The following is a 26,864-nucleotide window of genomic DNA, read 5'->3' as shown; positions in this document are numbered from 1 at the left end:
GGCAGAAAATTTATTTGAAGAAATAAGAGCTGAACTTGCCTAACATGGGGAAGGAAACAGATCTCCAGATACAGGAGGCACAGAGAACTCCCATCAAAATCAACAAAAGCAGATCCACACCAAGACATATTGTAATTAAATTGGCAAAATATAATGATAAAAAAATATTAAAAAGCAGCAAGATAGGGCGCCTGGGTAGCTCAGTCAGTTGAGCATCTGACTCTTGATTTCACCTAAGTCATGATCTCAGGGTCATGGGATCAAACCCCATGTCAGACTCCATGCTCAGCCTAGGGTCTGCTTGTCCCTCTCCCTCTGCTCCTCACCCCACTCACACTCCCTCATTCTCTCTCTCTAAAATAAATAAAATCTTTAAAAATAATAAATAAATAGCAATATAAAAGAAGACCATTACATACAAAGGAAACCCCATAAAGTTATCAGCAGATTTTTCAGCAAAAAAACTTTCCAAACTGGGGTGCCTGGGTGGCTCAGTTGGTTAAGTGGCTGCCTTTGGCTCAGGTCATGATCCTGGGGTCCTGGGATCGAGCCCCATGTCTGGCTCCCTGCTCGGCGGAGAGCCTGCTTCTCCCTCTCCCTCTGCCTGCCACTCTGCCTATTTGTGCTCTCTGTCAAATAAATAAATAAAATCTTAAAAAAAAAAAAAAAAAAACTTTCCAAACAGAAAGAAGTGGCTTGATGTATTCAAAGTGCTGAATGGGAAGAACTTGCAGCCAAGAATACCCTATCCAGCAAGGCTGTCATTCAGAATAGAAGGAGAGATAAAGAGTTTCCCAAACAAAAACTAAAGAGTTCATGACCTCTAAACCAGCCCTGCAAGAAGTATTAAAGGGAACGCTTTGAGTGGAAAGGAAAGACCACAAATGACAGTATGAAGGTAGGAAACACAAAAAAAACTCACAAAAAAAAAGGAAGTATATACCTAAAACATGGGGAGGAGAGGAGTAAAGAATGGGTTCAAACTTAAATGACCATCAATTTAGTATAGACTGCTATATGCAGAAGGAGTTATACAAATTGTATGGTAATGATTTATCAAAAACCACTAATAAATATGCAAAGAATAAAGAGAAAGAAATTCAAATATGTCACTGAAGAAAACCCGCAAACTATGAAAGAGAGGAAGACAAGAAAGGCTCAGAGAAAATCTTCAGAACAACCACAAAACAAATAATAAAACAGCAACAAATACATATCTATCAATAATGACTTTATTTTTTTAAGTAGGCTCCAAGCCTAGCATGAAGCCTAATGGAGGGCCCAAACTCATACCCCAAGATCAAGACCTGAGCTGAGATCAAGAGTTGGACGCTTAACCTACTGAGACACCCAGGCACCCCAATCAGTAATTACTTTGAATGTAAATGGACGAAATGCTCCAATCAAAAGACAGGGTGACAGAATGGATGAAAAAACAAGACCCATCTATACACTGCCTACAAGAGGCTCATGTTAGACCAAACAACAGCTGCAAATTGAAAGTGAGGAGATGGAGAAACATCTATCATGCAAATGGATGTCAAAAGAAAGCCAGAGTGGCAATACTTCTATTGGATGAAATAGACTTTAAAGCAAAGACTGTTAACAAGAGGCAAGAAGAACACTATCATAATAAAGGGGACAATCCAACAAGAAGATACAACAATTGTAAATATTTATGGACCCAACATGGGAGCACCCAAACACACAAAACAGTTAGGAACAAACATAAAGAAACTAATCGATAATAATACCATAGCAGTAGACTTTAACAGCCCACTTACACCAATGGACGGATCATCTAAACAGAAAATCAACGCAGAAACAATGGCTTTGAATGACACAGTGAACCAGATGGATTTAACAGAATATTCAGAACATTCCAGCCCCAAACAGCAGAATACACATTCTTTTCAAGTGCACATGGAACATCCTCCACAATAGATGACATATCAGGCCACAAAACAAGCTTCAGCATAGTCAAAAGGATCAAAGTCATACTGTGCATCTTTTCTGACCACAATGCTATGAAACTAGAAGTCAACCACAAGAAAAAATCTGGAAAGACCACAAATAACATGCTGCTGAACAATGAATAGGTCAACCAGGAAATAAAAGAAGCAATTAAAAATAGTACATGGAAACAAATGAAAATGAAAACAAACAGTTCAAAATCTTTGGGACGCAGCAAAAGCAGTTCTCAGAGGGAAGTGTATAGCAATACAGGCCTACCTCAAGAAGCAAGAAAAACCTCAAATAAAGAACCTAACCTTACACTGAAAGGAGCTAAAAAAAGAACAACAAATGAAACCTAAAACGAGCCAAAGAAAGGAAGTAATAAAGACTAGAGCAGAAATAAATGATATAGAAACTAAAAAACAATAGAATAGATCAATGAAACCAGGAGCTGGTTCTTTGAAAAAAATAAATAAAATTGTTATCCAGAGGGGTGCGTGCACCCCAATGTTTACAGCAGCAAGTCCACAATAGCCAAACTATGGAAAGAGCCAAGATGTCCATCAAGACATGAATGGATAAAGAAGATGTGGTATATACAGACAATGGAATATTATGCAGCCATCAAAAAACTGAAATCTTGCCATTTGCAACAACGTGGATGGAACTAGAGAGTATTATGCTAAGCGAAATAAGTCAATCAGAGAAAGACATGTATCATATGATCTCACTGATAAGAGGAATTCTTAATCTCAGGAAACAAACTGAGGGTTGCTGGAGTGGGGGTGGGGTGGGAGGGATGGGGTGGCTGGGTGATAGACATTGGGGAGGGTATGTGCTATGGTGAGCACTGTGAATTGTGTAAGACTGTTAAATCACAGACCTGTACCTCTGAAACATATAATACATTATATGTTAAAAAAAAAAAGAAAAGAAGATAGTAGGAAGGGAAAAATGAAGGGGGGAATCGGAGGGGGAGATGAACCATTAGAGACTATGGACTCTGAGAAACAAACTGAGGGTTCTAGAGGGAAGGGGGGTGGGGGGATGGGTTAGCCTGGTGATGGGTATTAAAGAGGGCACGTACTGAATGGAGCACCGGGTGTTATACACAAACAATGAATCATGGAACACTACATCAAAAACTAATGATGTATGGTGATTAACATAACATAATAAAATAAAATTGAAAAAAAATTGACAAATCTCTAGCCAGACTTAATCAAGAAAAAAAGAGAAAGGGCCCAAATAAAATCACAAATGAGAGGAGAAATAACAACAAACACCATGGAAATAAACTTATAAGAGAGTATTATGAAAAACTACATGCCAACAAATTGGACAACCTGGAAGAAATGGATAAATTCCAGAAACATATAATCTAACAAAAGTGAAACAGGAAGAAATAGAAAATTTGAACAGACTGATTACAAGCAAAGAAATTGAATCAGTAATCCAAAAACTCCCAACAAACCAAAGTCCAGAACCAGATGGCTTCACAGACGAGTTCTTGCAAATATTTAAGGGGGTGCCTGGGTGGCTCAGTCAGTTAAGCATTTGCCTTCAGCTCAGGTCCTGATCCTGAGGTCCTGGGATCAAGCCCCGCATCGGGCTTCCCGCTCAGCAGGGAGTCTGCTTCTTCCTCCCCCTCACTCATGCGCACACTCTCTCTCTCTCTCTGTCTCTCAAAATAAATAAATGAAATCTTTTTAAACAACAACAAAACATTTAAAGAAGAGCTAATGCCTTTTCTTCTCAAACTATTCCGAAAAATAGAAAAGGAAGGAAAGCTTTCAAATTTATTCTGTGAGGCCAGCATTATCCTGATACCAAAACCTAGTAAAGACACCACTAGAAAAGAGAACTACAGGGCAATATCCCTGATGAACATAGATGCAGAAATCCTCAACAAAATACTAGCAAACCAAATCCAACAATACATTAAAAACGTCATTCACCACAATCCAGTGGGATTTCCTCCAGGGTTGCAAGGGTGGTTCAGTATTCACAAATCAATCAACATGATACATCACATCAACAAGAGAAAGACTAGAAACATATGATCATTTCAATAGATGCAGAAAAAGCATATGACAAAGTACAACATCCATTCATGAAAATGCCCTCAACAAAGTTAGTTTAGAGGGAACATACCTCAACATAATAAATAGCTCAATATATGGAAAACCATAGCTAACATTATCCTCAGTGGGGAAAACTGAGAGCCTTTCCCCTAAGGTCAGGAACAAGACCGGGATGTTCACTCTCACCTTTTCTATCCAACATCATACTGGAAGTCCTAGCCAGAGCAATCAGACAATAAAAGAAATAAAAGACATCCAAATCAGTAAGGAGGAGGTGAAACATTCACTATTTGGAGATGACATGATACTCTTTATATAGGAAACCTGAAAGACTCCCTCGCCAAAACTTCTGGATCTGATAAACAGATTCAGTAGATACAAAAGCAGTGTACAGAGATCTGTTGCATTTGTGTACACCAATAAGGAAGCAGCAGAAAGAGAAATTAAGAAAACAATCCTAGGGCGCCTGGGTGGCTCATTCGGTTAGGTGTCTGCCTTCAGCTCAGGTCATGATCTCAGGGTCCTGAGATCAAGTGCCACATCAGGCTCCCTGCTCTGTGGGGAGTCTACTTCTCCCTTTCCCCCCTCCCCCAACTTGTTCTCTCTCCCCTCCTCTCAAAAATAAATAAATAAAATCTTAAAAAAAGAGAAAACAATCCTATTTACAATTGCACCAAAAATAATAAGATACCAAGGAATAGACCTAACTAAAGAGGTGAAAGAACTGTACTCTGAAAACTATAGAACACTTATGAAAGAAACTGAAGATGACACAAAGAAATGGAAAGACATTCCATGCTCATGGATTAGAAGAACAAATTTTGTTAAAATGTATACCACCCAAAGCAATCATACATTTAATGCAATAGCTATCAAAATACCACCAGCATTTTTCAAAGAGCTAGAACAAACAATCCTAAAATTCGTATGGAACCACAAAAGACCCTGAATAGCTAAGCAATCCTGAAAAAGAAAAGCAAATCTGGAAGCATCACGATTCTAGACTTCAAGTGATATTACAAGGCTGTAATCCTCAAAACAGTATGGTACTGGCACAAAAACAAGACACTTAGAACAATGGAACAAAAAAGAAAATCCAGAAATGGGCCCACAACTGTATGGTAACTAATCTTCAACAAAGTAGGAAAGAATATTCAATGGGAAAAAAAAGACAGTCTCTTCAAATTGTGTTGAGAAAACAGGACAGCAATATGCAGAAGAATGGAACTGGACCACTTTCCTACACCATACACAGAAATAAATTCAAAATGGATGAAAGACCCAAATGTGAGACAGGAAACCATCAAAATCCTAGAGGAGAACACAGGTAGCAACCTCTTTGACCACGGCCATAGCAATTTCTTACTAGACACATCTCTGGAGGCAACACAAACAAAAGCAAAAATGAACTATTGGGACTAAATCAAAATAAAAAGCTTCTACATAGCAAAGAAAACAATCAATAAAACTAAAAGGCAGCCTACAGAATAGGAGAAGATATTTGCAAATGACGTATCTGATAAAGGGTTAGTATCCAAAATCTATAAAGAGCTTATCAAACTCAACATCCAAAAAACAAATAATCCAGTTAAGAAATGGGCAAAAGATATGAATAGACATTTCTCCAAAGATGACATACAGATGGCTAACAGACACATGAAAAAGTGCTCAACATCACTCATCATCAGGGAAATACAAATGAAAAGCACAATAAGATACCAGCTCACACCAGTCAGAATGGCTCAAATTAATGCAAGAAACAACAGGTGTTGGTGAGGATGGGGAGAAAGGGGAACCCTCTAGCACTGTTGGTGGAAATGCAAACTGGTGCACCCATTCTGGAAAATAGTATGGAGGTTCCTCAAAAAGTTAAAAGTAAAACTACCCTACACCACTCAGCAATTGTACTACTAGGTATATATCCAAAGGTTACAAAAATACAGATTCAAAGTGGTACATGCACCCCAATGTTTATAGCAGCATTATCGACAATAGACAAACTGTGTAGAGTCCACATGTCCAACAACTGATGAATGGATAAGGAGGATGTGGGGTGTGTGTGTTGTGTGTGTGTATAATATATATATGAGGGAATATTACTCAGCTATCAGAAAGAATGAAATCTTTTCATTGCAACTACGTGTTGGAGCTAGAGTGTATTATGCTAAGCGAAATAAGTCAGTCAGAGAAAGACAAATACCATATGATTTATCTCATATGTGGAATTTAAGAAACAAAACAGATGAGCATATGGGAAGGGGAGGGTAAAAAGAGAGAACGAGAAGGAGACAAACCATAAGAGACACTTAATGATAGAGAACAAAGTGAGGGTTGATGGAGGGAGGTAGGTGGGTGATGGGTATTAAGGAGGGCACTGGGTGTTGTTTGTAAATTCTGCTCCTGAAACCAGTATTGCACTGTATGTTAACTAAATAGAATTTAAATAAAAATTTGAAAAGAAAAAAATGTTTAAAATAAGAAAAATAATGGTCATCATGTTGTTGTGATAAATTATTAAAAGCACCAATTACAGTTCTGCTACATGATAGGTGCTTTACAAATATTTTATATTCTTCTCCTTTTTCTGTCAATATTCCTAGGCCTAGCAGTCTGATCCTTAAGGTCTCATTCAACTTTCGTTTGAGTGACTGAATTATTCTCCCTACATTTCAAAATTATCAGTGCTATGTGCTAGTAAGTAGAGGTGTAACACTGCTAATCTCACTGCACCAACCTGTACTTTCCATATTTTATGAGGTTTCTTGCCTTTTACTTATTCCACATGGCCACCATTTTGGAATTCTATGTTTTGAGGAAGAAATGTCGTCCAAGTCTCCTTGTTCTTTCTCCTGTCCTTTTCACGGCATTCTTTTGATTTCTCTTGCAGTTATAGCACTCACCTTAATCTAGATTGTACTGATGTTATTTATAGACTTGTCTTTGCCCCCAAATAGGTTAAAATCTACCTCAGAGTTTCTTAACTTATTTGGGGTTCCTTGTTAACCTTTTGAGACTATAATGAAAGCTTTGAACCATTTCCTGCCCTCAGCAAAAGTACGTATGTACAAACAAAAGTTTTCATAATTAGTTCAGGAGGTTTGTGGACTCCAGGTAAGGACTCTTTTTCTAGATATTGTCCTTAAGAGCTATACCTGAGTTTCATTGACCTTTGTATTATGGCAGAGCCTACCACATAGATAGGAGATACTCAGCAAAAAGTTTCTGAATTGATTAATTGAAATGCAAAATGAAATTCTTCAAGTTTCTTACTACAGAATCTCTAAACGCACTTTCTTTGTTTCCTTAGGCTTCCATCTCAGTGGCACAGTAACTGAGGCAGCTACTACTTCAGAACCAGCAGTGACCTACAAAGTTGCAATTAGTTTTGATCGATGCAAAATCACTTCAGTGACATGTGGCTGTGGGAACAAAGACATATTCTACTGTGCTCATGTGGTAGCACTCTCACTCTACAGGATCCGTAAACCAGACCAAGTCAAATTGCGTCTTCCTATCTCAGAAACCCTTTTCCAGATGAATAGGGACCAACTACAAAAGTTTATTCAATATTTAATCACGGCACACCACACTGAAGTTCTTCCTACTGCACAGAAACTGGCAGATGAAATTCTATCCTCCAACTCTGAAATCAACCAAGTGAATGGTAATTATACAACATTTTTGTTGCTAAAAACCTACCTTGTGCTTTATTGCATATTTAGAGGTTGAAAATCTTTTTGGAATATTTTTGCAGTTGTAGTCACTTAAACCTTAATGAATTCATTCTATCCAAACAGCTATTTAACTCTTAGTTTCTTAAAGCAGTCCAATTGTCTACCTTATAAAAGTTTTGGCAAAAAAGGACAGAATGTTAGAGTTATATATTGGTCTAGTTTATGGACTTTATTTGTCCATATAATCCCTGTCCCCAGGAGCCTGGAATATTCAGGAGTGAGAGAATGCCTAAAATAATTTGTGTCATTCAGTGAAATTAAATGTATATGAGAATTTCCTTAACATTTTAGGATCCCACATAACATCAGGGTTATTCTAAAGAGCATCTGTTAGCATTGTGATTATGAGCTACATATAATGGGAGGGTTGCATGGATGGAGAAAGATACTATGTTCACTTACTCATTCAATGAGTATATATTGAGTACCTGCTCTGTGCAAGCAATAGTGCTGATTGTTGAAGGCATAAAACAGACATGGTTCCTGCCTTCAAGTAGCTTAAAATCTAGTAGAAAAGACAGCTAAATTTGAAACAAATGCTTGTTTTTATAATGAAGCCAGGTTGTAAAGACTTTATCATAGGAAACTACTGAAGAATTTTGAGAAGGCATTTTGTTTGTTAGATCCTACTATGTTCCAGGCACCACTGAAGGGACTCTGTATATATTAATTCGTTTAGCTTTCAAAACTAGTCTGTGAAGTAGGTGTTTTAACCGCTTCCATTTTATAAATAAGGAAATTATTTATAACCCAGGCTCACCTGACTTCAGAACTCAAGGTTTTTATGCTTCTCTATAGTACCTCTTTATTTTTAGAAGATAATTTTGGTGTCAGCATAAAAGAGGCAATGATACCAGGTGGGTGGCCTGTATAATACTGTGGTCCATGTGCCAGAGGGTCTGCCTTTCCCAGTTGTCCAATAGAACTAATCAAGTCCTACACACAAGCTCACCACTCCTCAGAAACAAAGATAAACAGACAAGCTTCCAAGAACTCTTGCTAACTAGCAGAAATAATCTTCTGTTGCTTTATACAGAAAATTGTGGTGTTTACATAATAACTGAGCTCTCGCTCTTTGAGTGATACTCTTAAAAGGGTAGCTTCACATATCTCTTATCCCACATAGGGAAGCTGTTCTACTTCTCTGGCCTCCTTAAGTCTAGAGCTCTTAGAGACCTGAGTTCTGCCTCATCCCAACGTCTGTAGCACCAAAAAGAAGTACTGCTTTGTACCCCAATAGCTAGGTTATGATCTATTCTCATGCTTTATTCCCATTAGCTCTTTCTCAAAATTTCTCAGAATTAGCTCTTTCTCAGAATTTCCAAGCTCTCTTGCCTTTTCTTTTAGTGACCACCTCGGTTAAGGACGTGTATTACACCTGTCTTGTTCGAACCACTGCTGTCGCCAAAACAGCCCCCTTCCCTCTTTACCACTGTGCTAAAGCAATTTTTATCTTTCTTTGAACCTCCCATATCAGTATCCTATTATGTATTTATCTGAAATTAGGCTTAAGTTGCCACATCGAACTTGAGATGTGATTCTCAACCTTCCCCAGGATCTGCTACTTCTGAACCTGTGTTTAGTCCATACTAATATTAGCTTTCTACACCCAGCTTCCCTAGTATTCCACAAGGCCTTTCCTGATCTATTTCTAATAATCAATGTTGATATCAGCAATGATACTGAGAAAAGGGGGACAGAGGATGGAGATATCTTAGAGGTAACATGGACTGTATTCAACATCCAGGTGTATAGGATGTGTGGGGAGCAAAGAAAAGGAAGAAGAGAAAGATGGGAGAAAACTGAATTCTAGAATGTCTAGCTAGGATGGTATTGATGAATTTGATCACTGAGGGAACGTAAGAAGAGGAATGAATTTAGGAGGAAGATGAATTCAGTATAAGTTGGAGGTGCTTATAGAACATTTAGGAAAATTTTTCTGATGGATATTGGATATATGGATCTGGAACTGAGGACAAAAGTCGGAATTTTGGAGTTATTAGCATAGAGATACTTGAAGTCATGTTTCTTTTCCCTGCTAAATCTTTAAACACTTAGGCCGTCTTCCTTATTCCCTTTCCCAAACCTTCTTCCTCACCAAAACAGACTTAAAACCAGGAATAAGATTTCTAAAACTGGTAACTGCCTGCTTTTAAGCCCAAGAATGGATCCAGGCATTGCTGTGCTCCTCACTTCTTTGAAACCCCTTTTTTTCTCTTCTGTGGTTTTAACCTAGGAAGTAAAACCTAGATTTTGCCTTGTCCCCTTTGGTAGACTGTTTTTCTACATCTATCACTGCTCCATGCTCTGTGATTTGATTTGGTAACTACATACCCTGAAATCCTCTGGTATAGCATCCTGGTCAAGGGATTCAGTTGCTGCTTAACAATGAAGAGATAATGGATACCTTGAGAAACGTAAGATAATTTGAGAAGTAGGGTCAGGAACCATGTTTTGCTAATTTCTGAGTCTCTGTCACCTAGCATGGTACCTGGAAATTAATAAGGGTTTACTGAATGAATACAGCTATGCATATACAAGTGATGAAAACGGGAGCCATTGTAGGAATGAGCAAAGTAGAATGAGAAATGAGAAAAAGATAGCTAGCAATTATCAAAGTCAGTATAGAACTGAGTGAACAACTGAGTTGTTTCAAGAAGTGAATAGTCAACAACGTTGAATATTGTGGAAGATAACAGACCAAAGTTAACAAACGTAGAAAGGCAATTTGGGGGAAATAGGAACTATGCAGAGAGAAGAAAACCTTGAGAAATTATTAATAACATTATCATTAGATTAAAAAAATATTACAACCATGAAATAAGAACTGGATACTGTAAAAACAAATTCACACAACAGGAAGAACTAATGAAATTACAAATATAATGGCAAAATTTTTTAAAACTACGTGATGGAAAATAAGGGTAAGGAAAGTTCCTATAGAGTAGAGCAAGAAGACAGATGAAAAATAGGAGAAAAAAACTTGTCAAAAATTAAGAGAACAGTCCTAGGAATTCCAATGTTTGAATAATAGGGGTTTCAGAAATAGAAAACAGAGGTAAGGAATTTGTCAATGAAATAATTGAATATAATAAGAAAATTTTCTAGAACAAAAGCATGTGGTTCCCAAAGTGAAAGGATTCCACTTAATGCCCAGCAGTGGAAAAAGAATAAATAAATGGAGCTGGATCAATTAGATATTCATGTAGGGGGTTGGGGAAAAGCAAAACTCCATTCCTATCTCATGCCATACAAAAAAAATCAGTAATAGATGGATTGCAGATATAAATGTGAAAAGTAAAACAATAAAGTATATGAGATAACATGAGAAAATATCTTCATGTCCTTGAGGTAAGAAAAATTTTTCTTAAGTAGGAAAAGATTTGAAAATGGGACTACATTAAAATTTTAAACTTCTTTTTATCAAAAGGCACCTAAGAGACTAAAAAGGCAAGTAGGGGAGAAGGTATTTACAGTATATATAACTGACAAAGAGTTTATATCCTAATACAATAAATAACCCCTACAAATAGTAAAATGGACAAGAGACACAGAAAGGCACTTGACAAAAAGGATATCCAAATGGTTAATAAACACATTAAAAGGTACTTTAAGTAGTAATCAGGGAAATGCAAATTAAAACCAGAATGAGATACCATTATATACCCACCAGAATGGCTAAGTTTTTAAAACTATCAGTAGCAACTACTGGTGAGGATACTGAGCAACTGGAACTAATATATTGCATGTGGGAACTAATATATTGCAGCTACAAATTGTGGCAGTCACTTTGAAAAACTGTTTAGCATCGTCTAACTAAAGTTGAGCATATGCATACCGTGTGACCCAGAAATTCTTTTAGATGTCTACTCAGTGGAAATGAGAAGCATAATGTGCAACAGCTGAAATATAAACAATCCAAATGTCCATCAACAGTAGAGTGACTAAATAAATAGATACATTCATATAATGGAATACTATACATCAATGAAAATAAATTAAGTACTATTGCTAAACCCCAAAATATGGGTGAATCTTACAAACATGATGTTGAGTGAATGGAGCCAGACACAAAAGAAGTAACTCTTGTATGATTCTACTTATGTAAAGTTCAAACACAAGTGTCTGGTGTTAAAGTTAGGATAGTGATTAATATGGGGGAAGAGGAAAGGAGATAGTGTTTGTGAAGGGGCTTATGGGATGCTGGTAGTATTATATTTCTTGACTATTTCATATTTCTTGATACTTACACTTGTTAAAATTACTATGTGATAATTCATCAAGCTGTATATGCAAGATTTGTATACTCTTCATAATTTATATTTCAGTTTTAAAATATTAATTTAATTTTAAAAGCAATGTGTATATGTGTATATACGTACATGTGTACACAGGGACTGGAAGGAAATACACCATAATATTAACAATAGTAATCTATGGCTGGTAGCATTATAGGTGGATTTTATTTTCTTTATGCTTTAGTGTATTTTATATAATAAGCATGTATTATTTTTATAATTTAAAAAAGAATGTTTAATAATGAAAGAAAAATTGATTCCATAGACTTAATAGTTCCCTCAGGACAGGGCTCATTGTTACAGCCTCAATGCTAACTTGGAGCCTCAAGCCACATGATGGTTTGTTTCATAATTATTTATAAAAGACATCCTTTCTATTTTATCTTCACTTGTTACCATTTCTTTTACAATCCTGTGGAAAATTTTACACTGTAACATTAAAGTGTCATTTACACTGAGGGGGTCCACTTTACCACTACTGAGGGTAATTAGTGTCATATTCACCTCTTTTTATGAAAAGACTAACATGAACGTATATAGAAACATTGTTATCTTTTTTTTTTAACCAAAGGATTTTTTAAAAAGATTTTGCTTGGGAGTGGACAGCTGGAGAGGCTGGTTGTGAACTACAGACCTAGTTTATCTAATTAAAATTATCTGTGTTCTTGTTCATTCATTCCTACATGCTCTACCTTCCTCTACTATCTGACCTTTAATCTTGACATTTCTTACAGATTAATCTTAAGTTTTCTCCTCTTCTTATTCTGATCTCTATAGGCAATCTCAGCTACATCCTTGACTTGAAGCGTCATCTATGTACTATAACTCACAGATTACTTCTCCTATATCCAACTGACTATTCCATATCACAGAGACATCCCCAGATCAACATATCCAAATGTGAATTTACCTTCCTCCCCAAACTTGCTCAATAAATAGCACCACCATTTAGCCATTGGATCATGATAGAAATCTTACAGTCATCCCTAATACTTTTCATTTATAATCCATACACATTTCATTGCAAGACCTGTTAATTTTACCTCCAAAGTATATTTCATCATTTTCCATTTCTCTCTATTGATACTACCATCACCCTAAATCAAACTACCATAATCTCCCACCTAGATTCCTTTTCCACTATTGCTCCCTTCTATTCCATTCTCCACACAGCTATCCAGACTAACTTTTCTATAGCTACAGATTTTGTCATGGATCAAGTCCAGATTTCATATGGCCTATAAAACCTTGAATCATGTGGCATTTGCTTACATTTTCGTGTGATTTTCCCTCTTCTTGAAATACTCTTCCTATCCTCTCCCCCTTATTATGACTATACTCAATCACCACAATAGTTTATGACTTTATGCTTCTTTGAGCAAAAAAATACAGTATTTCCTCCACTCTTTGCTAGGCTAACTCCTAATTCATTCCTCGGTGTTCACTTAAATGCCACCTTCTCAGGGAAAACTTTGACCTGTCTTTCTTCCCACACAAATATGTACATGTGTATTTATTTGTTTAACGTCCCTTTCCCCAACTAGTCTGTCAGCTCCACAAGGGTAAGAACTATATCTGCTTTGTTTACCACCATACATCCAGTATTTGGCACAGGTCCTGACACATAGTAGGCTCTCAATTAATATTGGTTGAGTAAAGGAAAATGTCTTAGAAAATCCTCCTTGGGGCCTCTTGCCAATTCATGCTCTCCTAGATGACTTTAATTCCTTCAACAGTCACACCAACTCCTTATAGTAGTGTTACCTGGATGCCTCAAATATTGACTCACTCCCTTTTTTGCTGCAACCATCCATTTTGGTAGCTCTCTTTCTCATCTCCTGGGTTCATTGTAGATAGCAAACATTTACATAGTTGACTTTCCTTTTTTTCCTATCAAATAAACAAATCCTTCTGAAGTTCTAGTTGAAATTTTACTGTTAGTAACTCTTGAGGCTTTGCCTTATCCGACCGAGCCCTATCCTAGCAGTTTTCTATAGTCTGTACACTGCGTATTTATAAACTGTGCCTTATTTCTTCCAGAGCTGCTGCCACTACCACCACCTGGGCCTAAAAGATTCTCCAGTTTTCTCCATACCCCTTTGAACTTTTATAAGGAGTTATCACTCCACACTTCCAGCCAGTTAATTAGGGCCACCTCCCCCGGGATATTGGGTCCTGTTCCTGCTTTTTCTTATCCTAATTAAACCACCCAAGAGTCAGAATTGGTATTCAAATCATCTCTGCTTGTTTTTGGAGCACCATTTCTGTTCTTCCCTCATCCCCATCCTTGGCAGCAAGGTACTCAAAGGCCCAGTCCTTGGTTTATGCCTAGTATATCTCATTTTATCTCAGTTCTGTCTTTATAGAGCTACTGAAAACTAGAATCATTAGAGGTGAGACTCTATAATCTGCATTTTTAATACGAACCCCTGGTGATTATCCTGTATATTAATATTTGAGAATCACTGTACTGGTGAGAACTCTTATCATCCTCACTAAGGGGAAAATGCCTTATTCTGACTAATCCTATATTCTATATAGTGGAATAGGCCAAGAAAGGATTTGACTATCTTCATACATACCATCCAGCTTTATGTTCAGGGGCCTGAAACCAGCTTGTGGCTCTCCATGCTCAGGCCTATGAGGCTAGAGGCTGAAGTTTAGTGTTGTAGTGAAAAACAGACTTTGAAGAGAGACCAGCATATAGATACTGGTTCATATACTTTCCATCTGTTATATCACTTACCTGTATAAGCTTTAGTTTTTCCTTTTAAAATTAGAATAATAATACTACCTTATAGAGTTATAAGAGTTCATTGGAATTTACTTACCAAATAATCATTGAGCACCTATTGTGTGCCAAGTACTGTTCTATATGTTGCAAATAAACCAGCAAACAAAATGGGTTATACCCTCAAGGAGAGTATGTTGTAGTGAGGATAGGTATAAAAAGTGCTTAGACTTTGGCGTGTAGGAAGCACTAAAAATATGGCTCTTATTAACAAATATTTAAGGATAAGGAGTATATTTGTTCTGCTTTGCACTTTAGGGATACAAAAGAAGTACAGGATATATTATTTGCCCACCTGGAGCTTAAATCTGGATGGTCAGTGAGACATGTATTTGTTTATTCTATAAATATTAACTCAGTGCTGTAATGAGCAAGGCACTGTGAGGTACAAAACTGAACACTTACTCTTTAAAAATTTCAGTTTTGGGAATGTATGAGAAATGCACAATTCTGATGTAGAACAAAATGCAACAGATCTTTAAGAAAAGTAATAATAAAGTGCTAAGAGTATTACTCCTTTTATATGTATTTGAGCATAGAATGGACACACTTTTGACAGGTGGCAATGGGTTATATGGCTAATTTAGTGAGGGGGTAAAAGAGCCTCCCCTGCCAAGTGAACTAAGCAGTACATGAAGCATACCAGTGTTGGCTTTTCTGTATGCTTATTTTATGGTTTCCATTGCTCATTGCAGCCCTGACTCTAGAGCTGAGGCAATACTGACAATAAGAAGTATCATTTGTTTGGCCGAAGAACGGGTTGCAGGAGAGGGAGAGAAATAAAGGAAAAAGCAGAAGTAAAGTCATAAGGAAATGTGGTTGATTTCTGAGAACACTAAGTTTCTAGCTGAAACATAGTATAAATATAGGGTAGACAAAGCCAGAAATGAAAGATAAGGCCTGACCCTGGAAAGCCTTGAATGCCAAGCTAAGGCATTTGGATTTAATATAATGAAAATGGTGCATCACTGAAGACTTCTGAGTGGGGAAGTGATATAATCAAAACTGTGTCGGGGCGGTGCAACCGCAGCTGGAGGGCAGAGGAGGTGGCGCGCGCGTCCTGTCCTCACCATGAGGCCGCAGCAGGCGCCGGTGTCTGGGAAGGTATTCATTCAGTGAGACTACAGCAGTGGCACACGGTGCCAGTTCCAGACCAAGTTCCCCGCGGAGCTGGAGAACTGGATTGATAGACAGCAGTTTGAAGAAACAGTTCGAACTCTAAATAACCTTTATGCAGAAGCAGAGAAGCTTGGGGGCCAATCCTATCTTGAAGGCTGTTTGGCTTGTTTAACAGCATACATCATCTTCTTACGCATGGAAACTCATTATGAGAAGGTTCTGAAGGAAGTGTCCAAATACATTCAAGAGCAGAATGAGAAGATATATGCTCCCCAAGGCCTCCTCCTGACAGATCCCATTGAGAGAGGACTCCCAGTTATTGAAATCACTATTTATGAAGACAGAGGCATGAGTAGTGGAAGATAAACCATAGAATTAAAGATCCCACCTCCAGCTGGGACCCTCATCTATCCACTGGCCGATCAGAGTGTCCCCTGCCTCCTCTCCAGAGCATCATTCCTTTGTATCTGCTGCCAGAGCCACGGTGCCATTTACTCCAAAGACTTTCTAAACTTCCATACCTGGAGTGACCTCTAGTTGCTCAGCATCCACTTTGTTTCTCCAAATTGTGTAGGGCTCTGTAATCTTTTGATTAGTTTCTGAGAAAACACAATGACACATTTCACATTTTTTATTCAAAGCCATTAATAAAATAGGCCATTGGTTAGCCCAACACAAAGTTTCTTTCTTATCTGCCACCAGGACCAGTGGTTCCCTTCATTCCTTGGGCCAGCTTCCCAGGTGGCTCTCGACTTCCAAGTGACATCTCAGCCCGTGTTCAGTCTTATCTCCCCCAAATTCATAAAATGCTTTTCTCCAGGATTTTGGTGAAAGGTAGGCTGTGTCTGTGGTTTTGCTAATGCATCTCCCAGGTTTTGAAGAACTACCAGTTTTGCCATGACTAAAATCTTAAAGATCTGTTTCTGTTCAGTTTCTCAAACTGAAACTCATTGGAAAAATAATGTATAATGTTATTTGTTTTATGATAGCAATTATTCCTAATTAAAGCAGTATTTAATGCAATTTCCAGTTATTTTTCTTTGGAGAATTTTGTTATTATTGCATTACCTTGAATGTTGGGAAGATGTAGTATGTGTTGCGTGTTCCTTACAAAAATAAGTAAGCATAATAAAGTGGATGCTAAACCATCAAACACATAAATGTCCCTGCTGTGTCCCTGAATGTGTAATAAGCAAGTATAATAAATATTTTAATTATAGTTTTGTTATAAATATAACTTATGAGAAAAAAATTTGATAGGAATAATACTGTATATTGCTAATTTTTGACTGACGCTACTGGCAAATCTTATGATTCATAGACTTTCCTCATATACAGTATTCAGTGCACAGAAGTCTTATGATTGGTTCAAGTACAGTAAGTTCAATGATTTCCAACTAAAACTTTCAAGGCTGAGTCAGTGTTTCTAGTTCTTTTGGCTGTATGTTCTTAGTATCTGGGTTTCTTATGCCCTTCCTTCATCTTTGGGGTTTGAGAGCACTATTTTGGGGAGAAAGTTCAGAAATATATTAGGAAAAAATGAAACTGTTAAAAGTTTTACTTTCAGAGATACTGTAGGTGCTAATACTGGATTTAATCTTTCAGATTTAGTTTCTTTTATGGATCTGTTATTCAGTAAATCTCATTGGTCTGTGTAATATTTTAATTGTATAAAATTCCTTTGTTACTTTAGAGCCTGTAATAGTGTGTCTGTCTGCCTTTTAAACCTGTTGCAATAACTTTGCTGAAATAAGAACACATTAGTAAAACTTTTCTTAAACAACAACAACAAAAAAACTGTGTCTAGTGGCGCCTGGGTGGCTTAGTCGTTAAATGTCTGCCTTCGGCTCGGGTCATGATCCCAGGGTCCTGGGATCGAGCCCCGCATGGGGCTCCCTGCTCAGCGGGAAGCCTGCTCCTCCCTCTCCCACTCCCCCAGCTTGTGTTCCCTCTCTTGCCGTCTCTCTCTGTCAAATAAATAAATAAAATCTTAAAAAAAAAAAAGAGCTGGGTCTAGAATAATACATTCGAAGAAAAGTAGCATATAGTAACCATAAACTGGACAGTCATATGTATTAATTAGTACTTGTAGAATAACTGAATGTGTGAACCGTTTTGATTTTATGGACAATAAGATGCACTAAAAAAGCTTAGCAAAAGAACAGCTTTTCTGGGTAGACCTGGATTTCATTTAAACAGGACTTTGATACGGGAAGACAAGAGAAAAAGTAGATTGACTGATTAAACATGACATGAATTTATAATCTATTGCATGACCACACCTGTAGAGCATTTGACTTATAGCCTTTTATCACTTGGAGGCAGGTTTCTAAAAACCTAACACAGGACTCTGTCTTTGAGAAAGTGAGAGAAGATTCAGTTTTCATTCCATAAATATTCCCTAGGTGCCTGTCACATTACCAGCACTGTGCTGTGGGTAATTCAGCTGTGAGCAAGCAGCTAACAGGGCATGAGGGGAGAGGGATGTGTAAATAACCAAAACTGTTTGAAGGTGGTGCGATGAGTCCAGATATGAAAGATATTTTGAGTATAAATTTATAAAATTTTTCACCTTGTATGCCACTCTGCCTTTGCTTTAAGGGACAAGTTTCTAGAGATTTAGAAGTGTTAACTCCACTCAGAAGCTACAATTGCATAATGAACTTTAAAAACAGAGTTTTTAAACCTGTACTTTAAGGTTTATTTGAACTTCATAGGAAGGCAAAAAGAAGGAAAAAAAAATAAATGTCACCCTCCTAGGAAAAAAAATACATCACTATTTCGTGTTTGATTGGTTCAAGTACAGTAAGTTCAGTGATTTCCAACTAAAACTTCCAAGTCTGAGTCAGTGTTTCTAGTTCCTTCTGGGAGTTTTTTCTGCCTAGAATGGTATTTGTAAACCTTAGAAGGGGATAAGACTGAGACATAAGTGAGTATGAAACTAGCATTAGCCCTCTTACATTTATTTAGGACCACACAGTTGACAAAGCCCGGAATAAGGCAGAATAAACCATCCATTTTTTAATATACTCACTGAGTATCCCTCCTGCCAAATGTGTAGCATATGAATTCAGGGGATTCATTTCACCATTCCCATTCCTCATAGGTGCCCCTGACCCCACAGCTGGGGCCAGCATTGATGATGAGAACTGTTGGCATTTGGATGAAGAACAAGTGAAAGAACAAGTGAAGCTCTTTCTCTCCCAGGGTGGTTACTATGGCTCTGGGAAGCAACTCAATTCAATGTTTGCCAAGGTAAGATATGAAAGGTATTTTTTTTCTTTAAGTAAACTGGGCTCACAACACTTCTGGCTTCATGCATTGTAGCTAGCTCACTTGACCTATCCATACTAAATACTTGAAAACTAATGGGAGGGCTGATCAGAGCAGACCTGATCCAGAGCAGGTGGCAACCAGGGACCCCTACTACCTCACCCTGGTAGTCCTCTTCGTTCTGCTCCACTCTAAATAAATTAGCTTTGCTGGGGGTTTTAGTAAGGAGGGCCCCATCCCTCTGCTTTGAACCCAAGGCTGCCAAATGAGGCCTTGAAGAGATGTATTTTAGAACTCTGGGCTCTCACAGCAGATTTCCTTTCTTTTTTTCTTAACACCTTTAGTGACAAATGATTCACCCATTTAAAGTTTGCAATTCAGTGGTTTTTAATTTTAAACAGATATGTGTACCCGTTACCATAGTCAACTTTAGAACATTTTCATCACCCTAAAAAGAAGCCCCATACCCTTTACCTGTCACTTCCCCTATCCCTCACTCCCCCTCCCCCAGCCCTAAGCAACCACTAAGCTACTTTCTGTCTCTATAGATTCCCCTATTCTGGGCTTTCCTAAGAGTGGAATGATATAGTAGATAGTCTTTTGTGACTGGCTTCTTTCACTTAACATAATATTTTCAAGGATCATCCATGTTGTGACATGTATCCATACTTAATTACTTTTTATGATTGAATAATATTCCATTGTATGGATATACCACTTTTGTTTATCCATTCTCTGTTAGTGGATATTTGGATTATTTCCACCTTTTGGCTATTAGAAATAATGCTTTTATAAACATTCTCATACAAGTTTCTGTGTGGACATGTGTTTTCATTTCTCTCTAGGATTGGAATTGATAGGTCATATAATTCTACATTTAATCATCTGAGGAGCTGCTATACTGATTTCTAAAGCAGTTGCATCACTTAACATTCCCACCAACAGTGTCAGGGGTCTGATTACTCTATATCCTCACCAGCACTTGTTGTTATCTGACTTTTTGATTCTAGCTATCCTAGTGGATGTGAAGTATCTCACTGTGTACAGCAGGCTTTCTTGATATATGCAGAGAACTTGCTTGTAGAACAAGAAGCCCTCTTTTTGGCTCTTTGGGTGTGTTACGCTTAGATACTTCATCTTCTCCTCCCCTTCCTTCTCCTCCTGCTTTTTTATGATGTGCAGTCACCAACCCCCGGCCCCTCCTTATGTGTCAGGTTCGAGAGATGCTGCGGATGAGGGATTCCAATGGAGCCAGGATGCTGACGCTGATAACTGAGCAGTTTATGGCTGACCCACGACTCACACTCTGGAGGCAGCAGGGAACAAGCATGACAGATAAGTGCAGGCAACTCTGGGATGAGTTAGGTAAGTCCCCATAATCTCAGAGAAGTGCTATGTCTGTCCTACCAGTTTGCCCCCTGCAACAGTGTTAGTGAACACTTGCCATCAGTCATTACATGGGTCTTGCTAAATGAACTTTAGCCTAGCTGTAGAAAATATGGGCTCTACACAGGCCACCCAGAGTATTCTGAACTCACTTGTGTTGCTTCCACAGCATTGTGCTTTGCTATTGACATCAGTATTCTGTTCCAGATGTTACCACATAGAAGGCTTTGCTGAGGGAAAATGTCTTCCCTTGGCTTCTGTTGCCTGGCACTAGCCTGGCTCTCCAGACACTTATCAACCTTACTTTTCTTGCTTTCCCTGGGTTTGCTCTTTTATATTACTACTAGACACACCTCTTAGACATAGGGCAGTTTCCAAGACTTGAGCCTTGGACTTCTATTCTTCCTCTGTACACCCCTGAGAACTTTTTTTTTTTAAGGTCATGGCTTCAGAGCTTACCTCTCTGTTGATCTCAGCCTCATCTTCTTTCCACTTATCAGCACTGCCCTATAACCATTTCCACTGAAAAATCCCCTGATCACCTCAAGCTTGAGAAATCCAAAAATGAATTCAGGCCTTCAACCAAAAAAGTTTCCCCTAACTCTGGCAGTGGCACCACCATTCCTCACTCTACGAAACTGACTGTCAAGCACTCATTTTTCTTTCATTCCCAACATTCAGTCACCAACTTCATTTGATGCCTTGACCTTCAAAATGCAATTCAGTGTCCATTCACACTTTTTAATTTCCCATCACCACTGGTTTGGTTGAGGGCATTGAGAACTTTTAGATTAAATTAGACCTGTGGCCTCCTGAATGGCCTCTCTGTTCTAGATTCTCCTCATCAAGGCCATCTTCTTTGGTCATCATTTCTCTGTATCATTCCACTACTCCAAGGCCAATTTTGCAGTGCTAATACTCAACTCCTCTCCCTGTTTTCAGAATCTTCCATACCCTTAATCCAATCATGGCCCCACTTTTAGTTATACTGGAAAAGTTCTGTGTAACATATTCTAAAAGTTCTAATATATAGCTCCTCCGTAGTTCCTCCATGCCAGAAAGCAACAACAAACTTCCCACTCATACAAAGTAATACAAGAGAAAGCTGCAGGTTAGGAGTTCAGTGAGTTCTTCTGGGCTGAAGCTCCTGGAGCATATATTTCATAGCCTCAGAGCTAAAAGCCTTGCATAGTGAGGCTTCATGACTCTGCAACTATGCTCATTTACTTTGGGGTTTTGTTTTGGGTGCCGAGGTTTTTTGATCTCACCTGTGGCACTAATGGCTTTGGAGCTCTCATTAGTAATGAATAGCTACATTTTTGAGTGTTATGTGCCAGTCTCTGTGTTCCAGATTATACTGACATTTTTTCACTTAATTCTCATAACAACCCTATAAGGTAATTGTGTGTTTACTGCAAAGAAACAGAGATAGCTCTGGTTACTTCTGGATACAGAATAAAATTATAGAAAACTGTCTCTGCCATGACATGGTCACACTTTCTGAAGTATAGGAATGTTGCACTATTGGTCTAAAGCTACTGGTCCAAACTGTTGTGACCAGGGTCACATGATACAACACATGGCAACTTGGGGACTACTACTAGACTCTTTACTCAGAAGGGATTGCAGTCACGGACTCCCTTCCAAGGTAAGATTTTGGCACCTTCATATTTTTAGATGAGAAAACTGAGCTCAGAAGAGTTAAGTATTTTATTCAAGATCACACATGGTGGTTCTTCCCATGGAACAGCAATATGTTTGACCCCAAATCAAGCATCCCTCTGCAACATCTCCCTCAATTCTATCTTGTTATGTACTTATTTTTCTCTAAAGTGCATGTTTTTAAATTTAAAATCAGCCTTCCTCAGTGAATCAGTTTCATCTGAGGCCTGAATCTCATGAAGTAATTTCTGTCATACTCATGGGATTGTGCCATGGACTTGCGCTTGGCCTTTGAGGCAAAGGTAGGTGAGAAGAAGTTAACACAGCTGGCTCCCAGTGCTTTTAATGCATTTGTCATATACTTAGGTTCATTATGAAAAGCTCTTGCTTCTGACATTTTCGTATCTAAGAAATTGCTATTTCAGTCTTCTAAAAAATCCTCAGGATTCTGCAAAGACGGTGGTTCTCAAACTTCTCAAAATTACCGAGAGTACTTATTTAACAGGTTGCTGGGCCCTGTCCCCAGAGTTTCTAATTCAGTAGGTTGGAGTAGGGCCTGATAATTTGTATTTCTAACAAATTTCTAAGGAATGCTGTTCCAGAGACCACAATTTGAGAACCAGTGCACTAAGAGAAGCCTTATTGGGTCAGACACTAGACTATGGTGCATGCATGCTTCCCCTTACTACTCTGAGGGTTCCTTATTGTTCACAAGGCCTGCTCACTTGGGAGGGCCTAGGCAGGGTTTCTAGGAATTTAGAAGAGTGGACTCACTACATGCAGATCCTGAACCAGAGAAGATAGATGCAGTCAGACATGAAGTTTTCCCATCTCCCCATATCTGTACACATATGCTTTGCTTTATATTCTGTTAAAATCTATGAAGTATCTCTGCTCCTATAAAAGGGCAATTCTTACATATTTGCTCTGGGTCCTGTGCCATCTCCTTTTCTCAAGAATTTTGCTTCTGCAATTATCTCCTTTCTCTGGCATTATTAGTTTCTCCCTCTCTACTGGACCAATTCGATCAGCATACAAAAATGCTCTAGTACCTTCAATCTAAAAAAAAGTGTCTTTGATGTTCCCATCCTCCTCCAATTATTACCACATTTCTGTTCTTTCCTTCAAAGCAATATTTCTTTTTTTTAGTTTTTTATTTAAATTCCAGTTGGTTAACATACAGTGTAATATTAGTTTCAGATGTATAATATAGTGATTCAGCACTTCCATATAGCACTTGGCACTCATCACAAGTGCACTCCTTAATCCCCATCATCTATTTAACCCACCCCGCTACCCACCTCCATTCTGGTAACCATCAGTTTGTTCTCTGTAGTTAAAAGTCTGTTACTTGGTTTGCCTCTCTCTTTTTCTCCCCTTGCTTGTTTGTTTTGTTTCTTAAATTCCACATCTGAGTAAACTTACATGGTATTTGTCTTTCTTGACTTATTTCACTAAGCATTACACTCTCTAGCTCCATCCGTGTCATTGCGAATGGCAAGATTTTATTCTTTTTTGTGGCTGAATAATATTCCATTGTATATACATACCACATATTCTTTATCCATTTATCAGTCAGTGGACATTTGGGCTCTCTCCATAGATTGGCTATTGTTGATAATGCTGCTGTAAACATCGGGGTGCATGTATCCCATTGAATTAGTATTCTTGTATTCTTTGGGTAAATACCTAGTAGTGCAATTGCTGGATCATTGGGTAGTTCTATTTTTAACTTTTTGAGGAACCTCCATACTGTTTTCCACAGTGGCTACAACAGTTTGCATTCCTACCAACAGTGTAAGAGGGTTTTCCTTTCTCTGCATCCTTACCAACGTCTCTTGTTTCTTGCGTTTTTGATTTAAGCTATTCTGACAGGTGTTAGGTGATATCTCATTATAGTTTTGATTTGCATTTCCCTGATGATGAGTGATGTGGGACATCTTATCATGTGTCTGTTGGCCTTCTGTATGTCTGCTTTGGAAAATGTCTGTTCACGTCTTCTGCCCATTTTTTAACTGGATTATTCAGTTTTTGGGTGTTGAGTTTTATAACTTTGTTCTTTATATATTTTGGATACTAACCCTTTATCAGATACATCATTTGCAAATATCTTCTCCCATTCTATAGGTTGCCTTTTTTGTTGATTGTTTCCTTCGCTGTACAGAAGTCAAAGCAATATTTCTTGAAAAACTTGTCTGTAGTCATCCTTTTCCCTTTGCTCACCTCCATTCTATCTTGAGCCCACTATAAATGAGCTTCCATTGCTCATTTCTGCCACTTTATTGTAGTTGTTGTCAAAATCACCAGTGACTTCAGTATTGTTAAATACAGTGGTTACTTCTCTGTTGTTATCTTATTTGATCTCTTAGTAATTTTCAATAAAATTGACTATGCCCTTCTTGAAACTTATTCTCTTGGCTTCTATAACCCCATCTTCCTGTTTTTCTTCCTATATTCCTGGCTGCTTTCTCTCAGTCTATTTTGCAGGACTCTTCTGCCTTTCTTCAATCCTTTTGAATATTGAGTACTCCATAGTACCCACTGCCCTGTCTACATTCTCTACCTAAGTGATCATATTCAGGCACATGGGTGGGTTTTTTTTTTTTGAGATTTATTTATTTATTTGAGAGACAGTGAGAGGGGGGGGAGGGGCAGAGGGAGAGAATCTTCAAGCAGACTCCCCACTGAGCATAGGCCAGTGAAGGGCTCGATCCCACAACCCATGAGATCATGACCTGAGCCAAAACCAAGAGCCAGACACCCAAATGACTGAGCCACCCAGGTGCCCCTAAGTGCCATGGTTTTAAATACATTCTAGATATAGGTAATTCACAAATTTGTATCTCTAGCCCTGACCTTTCTCCTCAGTGTCCACCTACCCACCACTTCTAAGAAACATCTCAAGTTTAATAAGACCATCATTGAACTCTTAATTTTCCTGCCAGAGTCTGATTTTCCCCTTGTTGTCCCCATCTCTGTATCAGCACCAAGATGTATCTAGTGGCTCAAAAAGAAAATCTAAGAGTCCTACTTGGTTCCCTGTTTTCTACCTTCTGTAGCCAGCCCAAGACCATTGACCCCCCGAGCTGGAAGACTGAATGAGATAATGTATATAAAATGTTAAACACAATGCCTGGCCCATAAAAAGAAATAAATTATAGCTATTATTTTACTATTATATTTACTATATAATAATTATGTGATTTTTTAATTTCCATAATAGCTAACCTTTGGTTAGAGTTTTTGACACTTTTTTTAAGTTGCTGGAAAATATGCTTTTGGATACTGGTAACACAGTCCCATGAATGCTATTATATGCAAGCAACTGCAGAATTTTTTGCTTTGGCTCTTTCTTAGGGATGTGATAGTCTCTGAATGTTTTTGAAACAAATTCATTAGGACTTAATAAGACAGAAAACTCATTTTTAACGTTCCAGTGAAGGTTCATGTACTCACTTTCTAGGGATCCCCTTTTTAATATATATTTATATATTATATTATATATAAATATATATTAAAATATATTTATAAGTGAATGTCTAGGAAATAGGAACTCTTTGATGACTTGAGTTAGCACCCTGTTTCTTTACTTCTTTTTTTTTTAAGATTTTTTTTTTTTTTTTTTTTGACAGAGAGAGACACAGTGAGAGAAGGAACACAAGCAGAGGGAACGGGAGAGGGAGAAGCAGGCTTCGCACTGAGCACGGAGCCCAATGCGGGGCTCGATCCCAGGACCCTGGGATCATGACCTGAGCTGAAGGCAGACGCTTAACAACTGAGCCACCCAGGCACCCCTGTTTCTTTACTTCTTAAGCCTCTCTCAGCTCACTTGATCTGTTTTCCATTCCTATTATCTTATTGATTTTGCCATTCATAATGTCATTAGAGTCCCTGTAGTTGCTAAATTTAATGGCTTTTTGGGGGTTCTTATTCTACTTGTGAAGGTTAAATGTGAAAATCTTTGACTTCAGTATAAATGAAAAACACTTTGTAAACTGTAAAGTAAATGTGTGTTACTAATATTGACATTCTGCTACATTAGACATTGCTAATTGGCTTGTGTGTCACTGATTTCTCCTGGGTTTTTTCTCTCTCTTATTTTTCTTTCTCTTTTGCTTATTCTTCCTTCTCTGCTCATGACTTAAATGTTTCCTCAAAATTCTGTTTTTCGCACTCCTCTCATCCTAAATGATCACGTTTTCATCATTTTTGTTCCTTGGTAGGTGGGGCCATATCCCTCCCTACATTAATTTTAGAAGAACCAGCAAACTGTATAACACAGATACCATTGGGGAGCTACAGTGTGAAGAAAAAACTTCTTTCTTATTACGTTTATACAGGGCTTTAGGATTCTTAAATCCTAAAAGTAGAGAGGGGTGCCTGGGTGGCCCAGTTCATTAAGCGTCTGCCTTCAGCTTGGGTCATGATCCTGGGGTCCTGGGACCAAGCCCCCCACATCCTGGGGTCCTGGGTTCAGGCCCCACATCCGGCTCCCTCTTCGGCAGGCAGCCTGCTTCTCCCTCTCCTGATCCCCCTGCTTGTGCTCTCTCTCTCTGTCAAA

General features: G+C 38.2%; 1 protein-coding gene and 1 pseudogene across 1 annotated transcript in view; both read left to right on the top strand.

The window, feature by feature from the left end:
- ZSWIM5 (zinc finger SWIM-type containing 5) overlaps positions 1-26,864 on the top strand; it is a 216,248-nt gene that overhangs the window by 127,903 nt on the left and 61,481 nt on the right. Inside the window, exons 2-4 of the mRNA XM_027573834.2 lie at positions 7,348-7,704; positions 19,089-19,237; positions 20,470-20,620. Of these exons, the coding sequence (XP_027429635.2) occupies positions 7,348-7,704; positions 19,089-19,237; positions 20,470-20,620 (657 nt within the window). The remainder of the gene's footprint in view (positions 1-7,347; positions 7,705-19,088; positions 19,238-20,469; positions 20,621-26,864) is intronic.
- LOC113911375 lies at positions 15,644-16,348 on the top strand (annotated as a pseudogene).

The sequence above is a fragment of the Zalophus californianus genome, chromosome 4 (assembly GCF_009762305.2).
Source record: "Zalophus californianus isolate mZalCal1 chromosome 4, mZalCal1.pri.v2, whole genome shotgun sequence".
In the NCBI taxonomy this organism is placed as follows: Eukaryota; Metazoa; Chordata; class Mammalia; order Carnivora; family Otariidae; genus Zalophus; species Zalophus californianus.
This window is presented reverse-complemented; position numbering and strand designations above follow the sequence as displayed.